Source organism: Moschus berezovskii, unplaced genomic scaffold, assembly GCF_049115385.1.
Source record: "Moschus berezovskii isolate FMDL1 unplaced genomic scaffold, NW_MosBer_1.0 29, whole genome shotgun sequence".
In the NCBI taxonomy this organism is placed as follows: Eukaryota; Metazoa; Chordata; class Mammalia; order Artiodactyla; family Moschidae; genus Moschus; species Moschus berezovskii.
Genome location: NW_028290453.1, coordinates 834,716 through 849,850, shown reverse-complemented (window position 1 = coordinate 849,850; position 15,135 = coordinate 834,716). Strand labels below are relative to the sequence as shown.

The window sequence follows — 15,135 nt, the reverse complement described above, 5'->3', positions numbered from 1 at the left end:
GAGCACTGTGCTCTGTGATTGTCCTATTTCAGTACAGGGAACTTTTGAAAACAGTGATAGATATGCATAATATATATTTAGTGATAGTTATTAAGTGTTTTTCATTGTATTTTCCCCATCTTAATATTTTAAACATGGAGAGATAATGAAAGTTATTGCAGCAGCAAATAATCTCATAGTTTTCTAAGAGCTCTCTAAATTTTACCTTATTTACCATTAGTGTCTGTACCATGAAGGAAATAGGAGGCTTGTTTTGTACTGATGTGTTTGTCCTAGAGACACGTGGTTGGATGTAAGAGGACTAGTAGAGTCCACAGACCTGGTGGGAAGGCAGCAGCTTCCTCATATGTTTAACTCTTTCCTTTCCAGAATCATTACAACTAATGAGTTAAGTGATGTTTGTAGAAGTGCTGCTTTGTACAGTTTTCAATAGGTGTAATTCTTGTAATTGCCTGTTAAAATGTTAGAAGGTAGCATATTCTCAAGGAAAAACTTCTTGTACAAAATTTAGTCTATTTATATAGAGTTAAGCCTCTTACTGTGAAGTAGCTGTATAGAAGGTATTGGATGCAGTGTTTATAAACCTAGCAAGTGGTGCTGTTTATTGAATTATAGCTGATTAACAATATTCTGTTAGTTTCAGGTGTACAGCACAGTGATTCAGAGATATATGGATATGTGTGTGTATATTATATAAATGGGGCTTCCCTGCTGGCTCAGACTGTAAAGAATCTGCCTGCAATGCAGGAGACCTGGGTTCAATCCTTGGGTTGGGAGGATCCCTGGAGAAGGTGGAGAAGGCAATGGCAACCCACTCCAGTCCTCTTGCCCGGAAAATCCCATGGACGGAGCAGCCTGGTAGGCTGCAGTCCACGGAGTCTCTAAGAGTCAGACACGACTGAGCGACTTCACTTTCACTTTCACGCATTGTAGAAGAAAATGGCAACCCACTCCAGTGTTCTTGCCTGGAGAATCCCAGGGACGGGGGAGCCTGGTGGGCTGCCGTCTCTGGGGTCGCACAGAGTCGGACATGACTGAAGCGACTTAGCAGCAGCCTGGAGAAGGAAATGGCTACACACTCCAGTATTCTTGCCTGGGAAATTCCGTGGACAGAGTAGCCTGGCAGGCTATAGTCTGTGGGGTCGCAAAGAGTCGGACATGACTGAGTGACTAATACACACACACACTCACTCACGCACACACTCACACGTACACACATATTCCTTTTCAGATTCTTCTTGCAGAATAGTAAGTGCCGTTCCTTATGTTGTACAGTAGATGTCTGTTGGTTATTTTATCTCTACTAGTGTGTACATGTTAATCCCAAGATCCTAATGTATCCCTTCCCCTACCCCGCTTTCCCCTGTGATCACCATAAGTTTGTTTTCTGTGTCTGTGAGTCTCTTGCTGCTGTGTGAATAGGTTCATTTTAGATTCTACATATAAGCAGTATGATATACTTGTCTTTGACTGACTTACATCACTTAGGGTGTTAGTGTCTAGGTCCATCCCTGTTGCTGCAAATCGCATTATTTCATTCTTTGTTATGGCTTGCTAGTTTTCCATTATATAAATATTCCACATCAGATGCAATTGCTAAGTGTAGTCAGATCTATGAATCTTTTATTTTAAGCCTTCTGGGTTTGTTGTAGTTCAGAGAGGAAACCTCTCCAGTTCGGAGCTTCTTGAAAAGTCTCTTGGGATTTCTTTGTGACTTTCGTGGATTCATTGTTGTCCATTAAATTTTTGAACCCTTGGGAATTTCTGCTTGTATAAAGTCTGAGGATTGTATTGAACCTGATTTTTTCCTGTTGGAGACACCCTTGGTGCAGTCTTTTCATTTTATAAACATAGAGGTTAGTCTTTCATTTCAGAGGAGATCATGAAATGTCACTTTATTGAGTACTAGTTAAAAATCTCCTTTGTTTCACTCAGGTTTCGAATAGTTGTGAAGAAGCAAAAGACCTGTTGCACAAAAACCACATGCTGCAGGATGAAACTGCTGTGCTAAGACTGGAAAGAGACGCACTGAAAAATCAGCACCGGGAAAAGGAAGAGAACTATTTGGAGTTCATTGAAATGCTCCAAGTAAACTATGAGGATTTTCAAAAGGCAATAAAACTGCATGAGGAAATGTTAACAAAGACTATATCCCACTTTCCAGGCCAGCTTAATGCTCTGAGAGCGGAGAATACAAAGCTAAACTCGAAGCTGGAGAACGAAAAAGAAAGCAAACAGAGGCTGGAAACGGAAGTGAGATCCTACCATTCTAGACTGGCTGCTGCCTTACACGATCATGAGCACGGTCAGACATCAAAGAGAGATCTGGAACTGGCCTTCCAGAGAGCAAAAGGAGAGTGGTTATGCTTGCAGGACAAAATGAAGTCTGATGTGGCTCATCTAAAAGATAACAACGAGATGCTTTCCCAGCAACTATCTACAGCGGAAAGAAAGTTCAGTAAGCTGAAAATCAAGCTGCATCACACGAGAGATGATCTTCGAGAAAAGACTTTGATGTTAGAACGTGTCCAGAGAATCCTAAGTCAAGCAGAGTGTCGAAAGCGGGAAACTGAACACATGTATCCGAACGAGCAAGGCAAAGTGAATACATACCTTGGAAAGCAGGAATCCTTAGAGGAGAGATTATGTCAACTCCAGAGTGAAAACATCTTGCTCCGACAGCAGCTGGATGATGCACGAAACAGAGCCGACAGGAAAGAGAAGACGGTCATCAGCATCCAAGACCAGTTTCAGCAAATCATGAGAAAGCTTCTGGCCGAACGTGAGAAATGAGGTCTGATGCTGGAGGAAAGAAACAGGGAGTTACTCAACGAATGGAATCATTTAAAAGAGAGAATGGATCAGTACAAAAACGAGAAAGCAGTAGGAGAAGTGAGTATCCAGAAGGAGAAATAATTCTCAGCCTTCCTGAAAGAAAGTTCAAAGTGATTCTTGATTCTGGCGAAATGCTGAATCTAGTTGAATATAAAAAATACACAGGCTGTGAATCTATGATCTCTCAACCAGCCTAAAAGCATACCTTGTATCCAGCAAATAAAAATTAGACTGAAGAAATGCTTCACTTTGAGTAGGGACATCGTGTCGTTTATGAAATGTTAAGAGATTCAGTTCTAAATTGCTAACATAGACAGGTATTAGCAATTTACTCTTTTACTATTAAGGTAATAATTTTAATCTTTATGTTGCCACATGTCAGTATCATGATGAAGCAGGTAAATGAAATGCTCAAACCTGAAATGAATATTTCCAAATTAAGTTTCAGTTACATGGATTATCTTGACAGTTAATTCCAGGTTTCCCCCAGGCTATATTTTATATCTCTTACTTTGGCTTCATAGCTTTTTGTTATATTTGTTGGTACAATTTTATTTTAATTCAGGTCAATTTCAGTTAATGTGGGAAACATTTCAGCCTTGAATCATTTGTTCTTAAAGCCTATCAATTCTTCAGATGTATCTGCTTATCATTAACTCATAATTTGGGACTCAGAGGGTGAGCTTTAGCAAAACTATTCTTGATTTAATCTTCCCACTGCTATCAGTCCTGGGTGTTCACTGAAATGACTGATGCTAAAGCTGAAACTCCAATACTTTGGCCACCTCATGTGAAGAGTGGACTCACTGGAAAAGACTCTGATGCTGAGAGGGATTGGGGGCAGGAGGACAGGGGGACGACGGAGAATGAGATGGCTGGATGGCATCACCGACTCGATGGACATGAGTTTGAGTGAACTCCAGGAGTTGGTGATAGACAGGGAGGCCTGGCGTGCTGTGATTTGTGGGGTCGCAAAGAGTCGGACACGACTGAATGACTGAACTGAACATTTTTACAATTTGCTCATAATTCTCATTTTAAGAATCAGTTACTACCATTTGAATCCAAGTGTGTCCTCTGAAAATGAAGGGTGGCAGGATTCATGAGCAGCAGGAATGGAGTGAGTCAGGGAGAGGGTTGAGGGGCCGAGGTCTGGAGGCAGGTGGAGGTCAGGTTATCAAGGCTCCTTGAAGGCCATGGGAGCAACCTCAATGTTTATATTTCATTTTCCTTGTATATTGAAATATAGTTGATTTACAATTTTGTGTTAGTTTCAGTTGCACAGGAAATTGATTCAGTTATACATACACATATATCCATTCTTTTTCAGTTCCTTTTTCCAGGTAGGTGACTACAGAATATTGAGTAGAGTTCCCTGTGCTCTCCAGGAGGGCCTCAAGGTTAGCCAAGGGCAAAGGTGAGGAGGAGGGATAAATTAGGAGTTTGGGATTAACATAGACATACTACTAGATATAAAATAAGTAAGCAACAAGGAAATGGCCTCATTTTTCTGCTGAGGTGGGAATCTGTTCGAAAGATCTGAGCACTGGTTGGAATATGTGACGATCTCTGAGTTAATCACAGCTTCTAATAAAAAAAAAGAGGGAAAATGTTTCCACAGCGTGGAAAATTTTCCACCACTTGTCCCACCTACACACTCATTTCTTGCTGGACACGAGGTGGTGAAGCTCTGCAGACATATTGGGAGGGGCAGGGCATGGACAGTGGGGCCGCATCCTTTGTCTGAGTAACTTAATATCAGGAAGGCTGGAGGGTGGCCCCTTCTGTGTCTGTAACCAGATTCAGTGAGGAGGCAAAAGAAGGTGAGTTGCTGTCTGTGGTGATAATTTTCAAAGTACACCTGTTGGAGTTCTCCATTAACATAATAGTAGAGTGACTTGATAAACTCAGTGACAGAGCGTCTTCTTAGGCAGTTGTAAGACAACTTCAGCAAGAGCTGGCTGACACTGTGGGAAAGCAGTCTATGTTGGAGGCGTCACTGAAAGTCCCGGCATGTTACTGCGCTCACTTAGAAGCTGCGGCCCAGGATTTAAAGAACAAAGTTAAACTACTACAACTCCATCAACTCACAAGTCAGGTGTGTATGAAATTGAACATGCTGACAGTTAATATGTAGGATAAAGTGTTTTAGGACAGCCATTTTCATGGTCAGCTTTCTTCTGTATTTTTGTTACAAGTAACTTACTACACTTTTCTTATCTTTATAATGCACTTGTTTCTTAAACTCTGACTTTCATCCTGCCATTTGCATTATATTATTTTTTCTCATATTTTTTACCCTTAGGAAAGTTGAGAATTGTGCCTCATTGCTCACACAAGTTGAGAGTTTTTTTTTTTTTTCTTTGAAACAATACTTTTTTAAGTGGTAGCTGCATTACCATGATGAGGCAAGCCAGATTAAAATCAAAGGATAATAGGAGTTTAATGGAACGTTCAGAAAAAGTATCATTTCTCATCTTCCCTTTTGTGTATGCCAGTAGAGTTCTGTATATATTTATTTCATGGATTTCAGAATAACTTGTGCAGAAAGGGTATTATACAAACCAGTTTAGGCACTACCTTCTTTCCTTTTCATTTTGAATATATGGTAAAAGCATGGACGCACTCAGATGGTGTAGAATACATACATCCAAACTAGAGAATTAAGAAGATTATCTGGATCCTGCCATTGGATTTTTTTGGAAAAGCTATTGAGATATGATTGACATATCATAGAATTCACCCACTCAACATGTGTAGTTCAGTATCAATTAGTCTAGAGAGCTGTAACCTGTGACCACAGTCAATTTTAGAGCATTTCCATCACCCTCTAAAAGAAACCCTGCATCCCTTAGCCACCACCCGTGGCCTCCCATCTCCCTCAGCCCCGGGCAACCCCCAGTCTCATATCTGCCTCTGTAGACATGCCTGTTCTCGGTATTTTATATAAATGGAACCATGCAGTCTGTGCTCCTTTGGGATTAGCTTTTCTCATTTGACGTCATATTTTCACGGTTCATCCATGTGATAGCACGCATCAGTTCTTCCATTTCTGTTGGTTGTCAACAGTAAGTTAAGCCATTTAGCCATTCACCACTTGATGGAGCTTTGGGTTGTTTCCACTTCAGGGCTAGTAATAATGCTGTTGTGAACACTGATTTACATGATTCTGTGTGGACACGTTTTTATTTCCCTGTGGTTGAATCTTATCCTCAGAGTTAGCTGGCTGATTTCACCTTTTCCTGGCCCTTGATCAGACTGTCTTTTCTGTCTTTACAGCTGACCTGGCGCCCAGTCTCTCCTCCTTCATGGAGCTTTCCTGACTGTCCAGCTCTCATTGAGCCTTTTCACATCAGCCCTTGTTACCTAGTCTCTGAGGAACAGTTTAGCCCCTAATTTTACACTGTTGACATTTCTTCCGTGAGGGGGAATCTTGGCTAAGTATACATCGGTGTAACAGGGAATATTTATTGATATGCACAGCACTTGTCTTTCATAAATGGACAGTAACAGAGGATTACAGGAACGAGGCATTTTTTGTTGTTGCTGTTCAGAAAAATGATCATCTCTGTAAACTGTTAGGAAATAGGATTTCTTTCACTTTGCAAATAATTTCTCTTTGGTATGCAATTCAAATTAGCAAAAAGCCTTTGTACTTCAGAGGCTTATGGGATTAGAATCCATATTTATGAGATTTATTCATTAGAGTTTTCTTCTCACAGTCTTCTTTATTAACTTAGCCCTTGATAACTCAATGCAGTATCCCTCAAACTTCTTTAAAATCCTGGGACATTAAGATGGGGGAAGGAGTAAGAGATATTCTGCTGAGAGGTGACTTGTACTCATCTTATGAGGAAAGATAGAAAAATATTATTGTAGAACAATAAAAGAGTGTAAAATCAAGTGCAATTGCTGTGTGCCAAAGATGACAGTGAAGAATATATTTTGTGAGTCTTGGTGGTTTGAACTTCTTTCTTGATCCTCTGAGTAATCCCTGGTCCTACATTCTACAATACAGATACCATCGTTATTTATTTGATCCTGGGTTTGGGTTAGGCTGTGCTCAGTCTACTTTCTTCATTAGCAAATGGTATCATTTTATTCTTGAAGACTGATGGTCTTCCAGCAGAGCTGGAAACTGCATCTTCAAAATGTCTGCACCTGGACGCAAAAAATCAAGTTTTTCAACAGGAGTTATTATCTATGAAGATAATGCAAAAGAAACGTAAAGAACTAGAGAGAAGAAAAAGAAGTTGGAGCAACAAGTCGTGACCCTCAAAAGTCATATAGAAATGAATATGATAGAACATAGTCCAGTAGAGCAGTAACAATAGGAGATTGAAAAAAGAGAGAGACAGAATCTGGTAGAGAAATTAAAAGAAGTCAACCTGTTTTTGTACGTTAATTTGTTGACCTGTCATGTGCTTGAAATCACTTTCACTGTCCATTACATTTTGGATGTATACAGTTTATGTGTTTCCTCTATCTCCCTTTTGGGGGCGGGAGGAGAAGGGGACGACAGAGAATGAGTTGGCTGGATGGCATCACCGACTCTATGGACATGAGTTTGAGTGAACTCCGGGAGTTGGTGATGGACAGGGAGGCCTGGCATGCTGTGATTCATGGGGTCGCGGAGAGTCGGACACGACTGAGCGACTGAACTGAACTACCTCCCTTAGAGCAGTTCATTTTGTAGATTTCTGGAAGGAAGGGGGACACTTGTTTTCCCTTTAAATATTTCAGTTTCCATCACAGTTATCACTAAGTTGACCTATCAGAATGATTCTCACTAGAGAATCCTTTTACTTAGAAGACCAACTGGTATAAAACAAGACCATTAGAAGAAAAGAAAATATTGTGGTTTAAAATGGGCACCATCCTCTTGAATTATTCTTAAGTTGTCTTGTTCAGTTTTTAAAATTTTAAGTTGATCCTCTTATTCTTTGAATTATCAGATTATATAAGTACTACTATAACAGTGATTCCACTTTAATTTTATAATTCAGATTTAATTCACTTCACATTGACGATAATTGTTTTAAACCCCTGCTCTTTTTTTTTTTTCACCTTTAAAATCACTCTCTGAATCACTGACTCAAAACTAAAAGGAACAAGTATAATTTTCCAGGTTAATGATTATTTTAAAACTGTTATCTTTTTCAATTTTCCTTAGACACAGGCTGGATCTCAACAGATGGAACTCAGAATTAAAGACTTGGAATCTGAACTCTCCAAAATGAAAACTTTGCAAGAAGATTCTAATAAAGCAGAGTTGGAAAAATATAAGCAACTCTACCTAGTAGAATGTGAAGTTAGAAAGTCATTGCAAGATAAACTAGAAAAGTAAGTCAAAACACAGAATCACAAAAACTAAATTTAGTTCATTAATTTGTCTTTAAAACCTAATTGTAACAGAGTTGGGTACATGAGATTAGTAGGAAGTGAAAGCTGACTAGATGGTCACTGCTAAGGGGGCGCCTGAAGACAAACTATTAGTACTGTATCAAGTTTTTCCACGCTATGTCAAAGCATACTTATGAAATAGGGGGAAATTAACACATGGATTAAAGGCAGGGTAAATCACAAAGTGGCTAAAAGTAATGTAGTGACCTGACTGAGGGGATGTGTGGAGAATGGAAAGGGCAGATCGCACCTGCAGGGCCTAGTCCAGGTTTCCCCACTGTCTGAAAGCAGAGCATTCCTAGGAAGCCTAAGCAAAAACAGCATACAGCAAAGAAGCAGGTCCCCGAGGGCATGTTCTGCTAGCTGATGCATAAAGTGAATATTGCACAAGCGAAGCACAGGTGCTCAGACAGGGTTCAGGGCTGTGGAGACTTGATGCTGGGATGTGAGCTGTGGCTTCTGGGGAAGGAACTCGGTGGGGCCGATATCCCTGCTTGGGGAGCGCGATGTCTCTCCCTGTAAAATGTACACTGAACACTGTTTAGAGTTTTGGCTTTTTAAATGAGACCAGAAATTGTCTCCAGATCTTTATTGTTTTTTTTTTTTTTTTCGGACCATCAGAAAGAGGTGCTGACAGGCTCTTCGTAGAAGTGAACTAACATAAAGTGAACTTTGGAAAAGCAAGGGATACTTGTCATTGTTCCTGGGGCTGTTTTAGCTCTCTTCTTTCTCACCCATTGACTTTCTCATCCCTCCCTTGAGACTGTGTCTCTAGGTGATACCTCAGAGCCAAATGCTTAATTTCTCAGAGGTCATGAGTAAAACATATGTACAAGGGTGGTGAAAGGAAGCACTTGAAAATGGCTTTGTGGGATAGTGTGTTTCTTCATCCCTGAACTGTTTCCTGGAGGCAGGTGTGTCCCAGAGGCAGGAAGTGTCACTGTGAGGCCACCTCCCTTTTTTTCTGACGCCCTTTCTCTCTCCCAACTGTGACTTGTTACTTGAGGAGCCCCAGACGCATGGGTACTTGTTTAGAACAGGATTACAACTGTCATTGATTACTGGAGGTCTGCTCTGTGTCTTCAGTGTTCAGACAGTTTAATGAGAATTCCATTTACTATATGGCAACTTTAAAAATGCCAATCATTTAGGGAAACATAAATGAAATTGGTGCTTTCCATCTTCCCCAGGACTAATGAGAGGCTGGCAGAGATGAGCACCAAACTTGCGGTGGAGAAACAGCAGAATGGATCTTTATTCAGCCCTCTTAGCTGGAGGCCAGTCCTGGAGCCCTCTTCTGTTGGAATTTTCAGTCCGACTTCAGGGTTCAATGCAAATCTTATTTCAAGAGCGAACGTAGGGTTTTCTACCTCAATTCCACGCCCTTCAAATGACAGCATGGAGACTTACTTGACTAAGGTTAGTTCTATTTTTTTCATTGGGTTTCAGATTTGTGATATAAATGATCCTTGTTTTTAATTTGGTGAACTTCTGAGTTGTGGTTTGTTTATTTTGTTTTGTTTTGTTTTGACTTATGCATCCTAAGTAAAAACCATAATCAACTGTGATCATCAAGGAGACATTTAATGATTTTTTTGTCCTAGATGTCTCGTTTTTAAGAGATACTTCTTAAAATCTTAAATTTCTTGAAAAGCTGCATTGAAATTCTACTTTAGAAATGAAATCTTTTTGTCTAGTAACCGAAAGTATACTTGCAGAAGTTTGATTAACTTTCTAATTGATTTCACTTTGGCAGTGGTTCATAATCATTTCCAGGTTCTGCTGCTCCCACCACGGTTTTTCTACCCCTAAGCATAAGTGACTGACTGGCATCTCAACAACATATGGATGTTTTTTATTTGAAGGAATCCTAGATAAATCTTTTTATGAATTAAACAAACTTGTAATACTTAATCAAAAGATTAATTTCTGGTTTTAGGTTAACATTTTTTTGTTATTTTCTTATACAAGAGCACATCTTTAATTGCTATTTTACTTACAGAATTTTGATTTACATTTCTGAAACATATCTTGCTGAGCAGTTGTACAGTGTTTCTAAGTTAGTAGTTAAATCAAATATTTAAAACTTGTAAATGAAGCTCACTTTTGTCCCTGTCTTGACATCACCTGGCTGAATGATGACTGAGATAGCAATGATGGGGAGTCTTTAAATTGCAACTAGTTTCCGTTCTGTAATCATTGTGATTAAAATATCCATTTCAGTCAGTGCACACGGGTTTATGGTTTTGATGGTGTTTTCATGATGTTGGTGATGCAGAGAAAAGTAGCCCTTGTTAAATGCAGTCTTAACCTGTTTTCTCATTTGGCTTCTCGCCATCATAGAAGAGCAGTCTAATATTTCTTCGATAGCACTGGAGCTACGTTGCGTCTTAGTACTTGAGAGCCATGAACCTGGAGGATGTGCTTTAGCTGTGCAGTCACCGCGGGCCTCCAGACACTTCATCCCACGTCAGATACTTGCCCAAGCAGGCCTAAGAAGAGGAAGCAAATGCTTGACCCGCATCCCAGGGGCAGGCTGCCTGCTGCAGAACCCAAGTTCACGGTGCTGTGGGCACATAACCTCTTTTCAAAGAAGAGATTTGGAACCAAGCAAGCACTTCTTAGTTCCTTGTCCCAAACGCACCTGTCAGATAAATCTCCTCTCTTCTCATACGGAGGGTAGGAGTATAAGTCCTCCCCTTGAAACTCCAGGCTGAGGAAATGAATTTCAACTGTAATTTCTGACCAGATTTAGATTATAATTGAGATTACATTCATACTTTTTGTATATACCAACTAATGATGAGAGCTTGGATAGAAGTATGCTAGACAGCAAAGAGAGATCTGTTGTGTGTTTTAAATTTTGTTCTAAATAAACCAAAATATGGATAATTCATTCTTGACTGATTTTAGTTAACCAGTTTTCATCTGGAGAAAATGAACATCCTTTTAAGGATGAGTCTCTTCAGTTTTGGCCTGCTTGATTCAAATAAAGATTTTCTCCTTCAAGTCCCCTGTCCTGTTTTTAAAAAATATTTATCGTTTTTAAATTAACTGTATCGACTGCTACAAATCCATCTCCGTTCCGTCGCTCAGTCGTGTCCAACTCTTTGCGACCCCGTGGACTGTAGCCTACCAGGCTTCTCCATCCATGGGATTCTCCAGGCAAGAATACTGGAGTGGGTTACCATTTCCTTCTCCAGGGGATCTTCCCGCCCGACTGCTACAGATAGGAGTTTGCTATTGATTTATTCTTATTTTTGCATTTAAAGCACATGATTTAGTTAGAAAGTAATGTCCTGCCATGCCACAAGCGTTGTTTAATTATATAAGGAGGATTTACATATTCATTTTCTCTCTGTTATAGTTAAAAATCTGTGTGTTTTTTCTTAATCTGAGTAAGTAGCTGGCATAGGACTCAGTAAGAAGGCCATTGGCTTTGTTACTTCTTTTATAGAATGAGGAACTTTGAGTAAATCAATGACTCTTGTACCTTACAAAAAGTTTTTTCTTCAAAGAAAGCAACTTTAAAAAAAACTTCTGCATGGAATTGCGTTCTATAAAATGGAGACAAGTATAGAACCGTTTAGCTAAAGAGTGGCCAGAGGCCCTGCAGCTGTAACTTCTCTGTTCCTCAACGCTGGCCTGTAAAAGCCAAGTGACCAAGTGGGCTTGTTGAGTTATATTTGATTCTTTGGGTGGATAAATGATGCTTGTTACAAACGAGACCCTTTCTCTTTTATTTTTCCCTCTGTGCTATGCAGCTTGCAGGATCTTAGTTCCCTAACCAGGGAGCAAACCCGAGTCCCCTGCAGGGAAAGCACTCAGTCCTAACCGCTGCGCCACCAGGAAGGTCCCAGAGACCCTTCCTCTTAAGTCTCCCGTTCCCCCGAATCTCCCCTACCCCTTATGAGCATATTCCCCCAAACTCTTGTGGTTTCAGGTGTTAAAAGGTCTCTCTATTTTCTCCATGTCTCTTCACTGCACTTATTTCCCCCTGGGTCCCTTCTGTGTATCCAGTGATGGAAGGTGGTGCCAGGCATAAGACGTTGGGAAATGACTCCCACTCCTTGTCGCTTCCGGAGCCGTTCGGTGCCCGGATGTAGTGTCGGTGCCCCGTCCTGGAAGTTGGGACCTGCTCTGCTGGGGCCTAAACTGTTCCCAGGGCGACGGCCCCGTGCCCCGCTCCTGGGCCTGGTGGCTGCAGTGTCTGGAGGAATTGTCTGGCTCTGCCCACAGGACCTGCAGGACCGCAACGACGAGCTTCAGGCCGCCCTGGAAGGCCTGCAGGCACAGACGGCCCCGAGTCGGCATGGCCGCCTGCCCCCGGGACACGGGACGGCAGGTAGGCGCTGGGTGCTTGGAGGTGGTGGGTCTGCTGGGAGGTGGTGGGTCGCATGCTCCTGCCCCAGGGACGGGGTAGTGGGCCAGCCCACTGCCCAGAGGGTCACAAGTCCTTCGGACCACTGGTGTGGGAGAAGGATCCTATCTGAGGCTAGGGGTTTTGGCAACCCAGAGCCCCAAGGGAGATGGAGGAGGATGAAGGTCCTACTGCTTGGACAGAGGAAGTGGTGAAGGTTACGATGACCTTGCTGTGACCTCAGGGCAGGTGTGTCCCCTGTGAGCCTCCTAAGGAAGGGGGGATGGAAGGAGATACGGGCGAGGGTGATGGGGGACGGCCTGTGATGGCTTTGGCAAGGGCAGCCCGTGTCAGCTTTCCTCGGGGCCTCTGAGGGAAGACGGGTGGGTCTGCTGTGCACCTGGTCGCTCAGGGAGGCCCTCACCTGCACCTGCAGCAGTGGACTCTGCTGGCCCCCGAGCCACAGCTTGGCTGCCCTCAGCCAGGGGTTGTTGGCATGTGGCTGATGTCATCGCATCCCTCGATGAGTGTCAGGGGCCCATGTGGCCACAGGGAAGGGGGCGATTGTCTTTTTCCCTGGACTGGCCTAGGCTGCAAGGAGTGTGTGGCCCTTGTTGAGAGCCAGGACCTGCTCCCCGGGTGCGGTGGCCAGAAGGCTCTGGGTCATAGCACCGGAGGGAGCCCCGAGCTTCGTGTTGGCACTGACGCAGCCAGAGCACTCTTGCAGCTGGAGCCTTTTCTCTTCCCCTCGCCCCCATCTGGCCGCGGAACATCTATCAGCCCCTTCTAGGGAGGAGGGGCGGTCAGGACAGCAGCAATGTGGTGCAGGGGTCACGTGGGTGGTGGAGGCCGAGCTGGCCGTGCATCCAACCCGGGCCACTCCTGACCCAGGCGGCAGCTTCCTGTTGTCAGGGCGATGGGATGCTCTCTTTCCTAAGATGCTTATTCCAAGTTCTCTCGGCCAGATGTTGCCAACTCTGTCCCTCTTCCATGGAAAACAATTTGGGAACTGAAAAGAGCAGGCAAGAGGTCAGGATGTGTCTGCTCCTTTCACTTTCGAGCCCATCCTCCGGCATGGATGAAACCCCAGCAGTGGCCACACTCGCATTGTGAATCAAGCCTTGAGTGTGCTCCCTACCACGCATGGCATGGGGTCACCTGGGCCCAGGAGGGCTGGCCGCATGTGCTGTGGGTCCACGGGCACCTCTTTGCAACGAGCTGTAAAGCCAGGTGATGTTGCTGGTGGGGAGGATCTTCGGGACCAGGTGTAGCTCCCACCCCCTCCCTACGATCTGTCGGAGCCTCAGTCCACGACAGCTTAGTTTGCGTGACATTTTCTTTGAGACCCCCTCGTGCTTTTTGTGATGTAACAGTGAGCGGCGAGGGCCTCTGAAGAAAGGAGAAAGCTGAAACAGAGCTTGAAGACATGGCCTTGTCACGCCTCGTCCCGAAGTGCTGTCTGAGCCCTGGTCACATTTTCCTGTGGTCCCTGCCCCTCTGTGTGCCTGCCGTGGTAAAAGGGGTAGGCATGGGCCCCATATAGCCTCACAGATCTGGCAGGAGTCCTCCTCCTTGTTTCTACCTTTGAGTGACCTGTGTTCTGGCAAAGACTCGAAATGCTGATCTGTAAAAATGCCAACTTGGAGAACTTGGCACAGCAGACAGTCCCCGGCCCGTGGCCTCTGAGCACCAGTGCCGCCGTCCTCTGTTAGAAAGGGCCCATGGAAGGCTGTGCTTCCTCCAGGGTCGGCTTGGAGGTTGGGTCAGGTCCCATGGTGTCCTGGGCAGAACGTCAATGGACATGTCTTCTTATTTTCAGGCACCGTCATGTTCGTGGGTGATTCCACCCTAGCGAGTATAAAAACAGATCACGTTGGAGCAGCTGAAGGAGCATTACCAAGAACTCAAAATCCAGCTGGAGATCAAGGTCAGGGGACTGAGAGACGCCACAGAGATCGGGGAACTTCCTGCTGCTGAGACGTATCTGCGTACACATCTGCCAATAGTGAGTGCGCTCAGCAGGACAGAGGTGTGCAGGGAATGTGCGTAACCTTGACTTTCTGCCTCCACCCTCTTCGGAAGGAGGCAGGACGGAAGGAGTAGCTAATAACGGGAGGGAGCAGGGTCCCTCCCCGTGTCCAGAGGCTGGTGCAGAGGCCAGACCTCCCTGTTTGCCCTGCGCTGGGAAGTCACAGCCCCTGGCTCTGTTGCAGCTGAAGCAGATTCTGGGAGCAGAATCGTAGTTCCTGGGATTGCCCCGCACCAGGGGCTCCCCAGGTGGTGCTAGTGGAAAAGAGGAGTATGTCGCCAGTACAGGAGACATAAGAGCTGCAGGTTTGATCCCTGGGTTGGGAAGATCCCCTGGAGGAGAGCATGGCAACCACTCCTGTCTACTTATCTCGAGAATCCCATGGACAAAGGAGCCTGGTGGGCTACAGTCCACAGGGTGGCACAGAGTCGGACACGACTGAAGCGATTTAGCATGCAGGGGCTCCTAGGCCGCCCTGGCCAAGCCTGTCTTGTTGGGTGAATGTGTC

At 43.9% G+C, this 15,135-nt stretch overlaps 2 protein-coding genes and 1 pseudogene across 2 annotated transcripts in view; 2 read left to right on the top strand and 1 right to left on the bottom strand.

The window, feature by feature from the left end:
- The window catches only part of LOC148772981 (ankyrin repeat domain-containing protein 26-like), a 56,415-nt gene extending 50,257 nt beyond the window's left edge, over positions 1 to 6,158 (top strand). The window contains 3 exon segments of the mRNA XM_088834565.1: positions 1,936 to 2,896; positions 4,770 to 4,928; positions 6,115 to 6,158. Coding sequence (XP_088690691.1) covers positions 1,936 to 2,896; positions 4,770 to 4,928; positions 6,115 to 6,158 — 1,164 coding nt within the window.
- The window catches only part of LOC148772975 (frizzled-3-like), a 318,270-nt pseudogene that overhangs the window by 68,249 nt on the left and 234,886 nt on the right, over positions 1 to 15,135 (bottom strand).
- On the top strand, positions 7,951 to 14,575 carry LOC148772980 (ankyrin repeat domain-containing protein 26-like). The gene is made up of 4 exons (XM_088834579.1): positions 7,951 to 8,178; positions 9,429 to 9,657; positions 12,478 to 12,583; positions 14,418 to 14,575. The coding sequence occupies exons 1-4, from the start codon at positions 8,030 to 8,032 to the stop codon at positions 14,573 to 14,575; spliced, it is 642 nt and encodes a 213-aa protein (XP_088690705.1). The 5' UTR covers positions 7,951 to 8,029.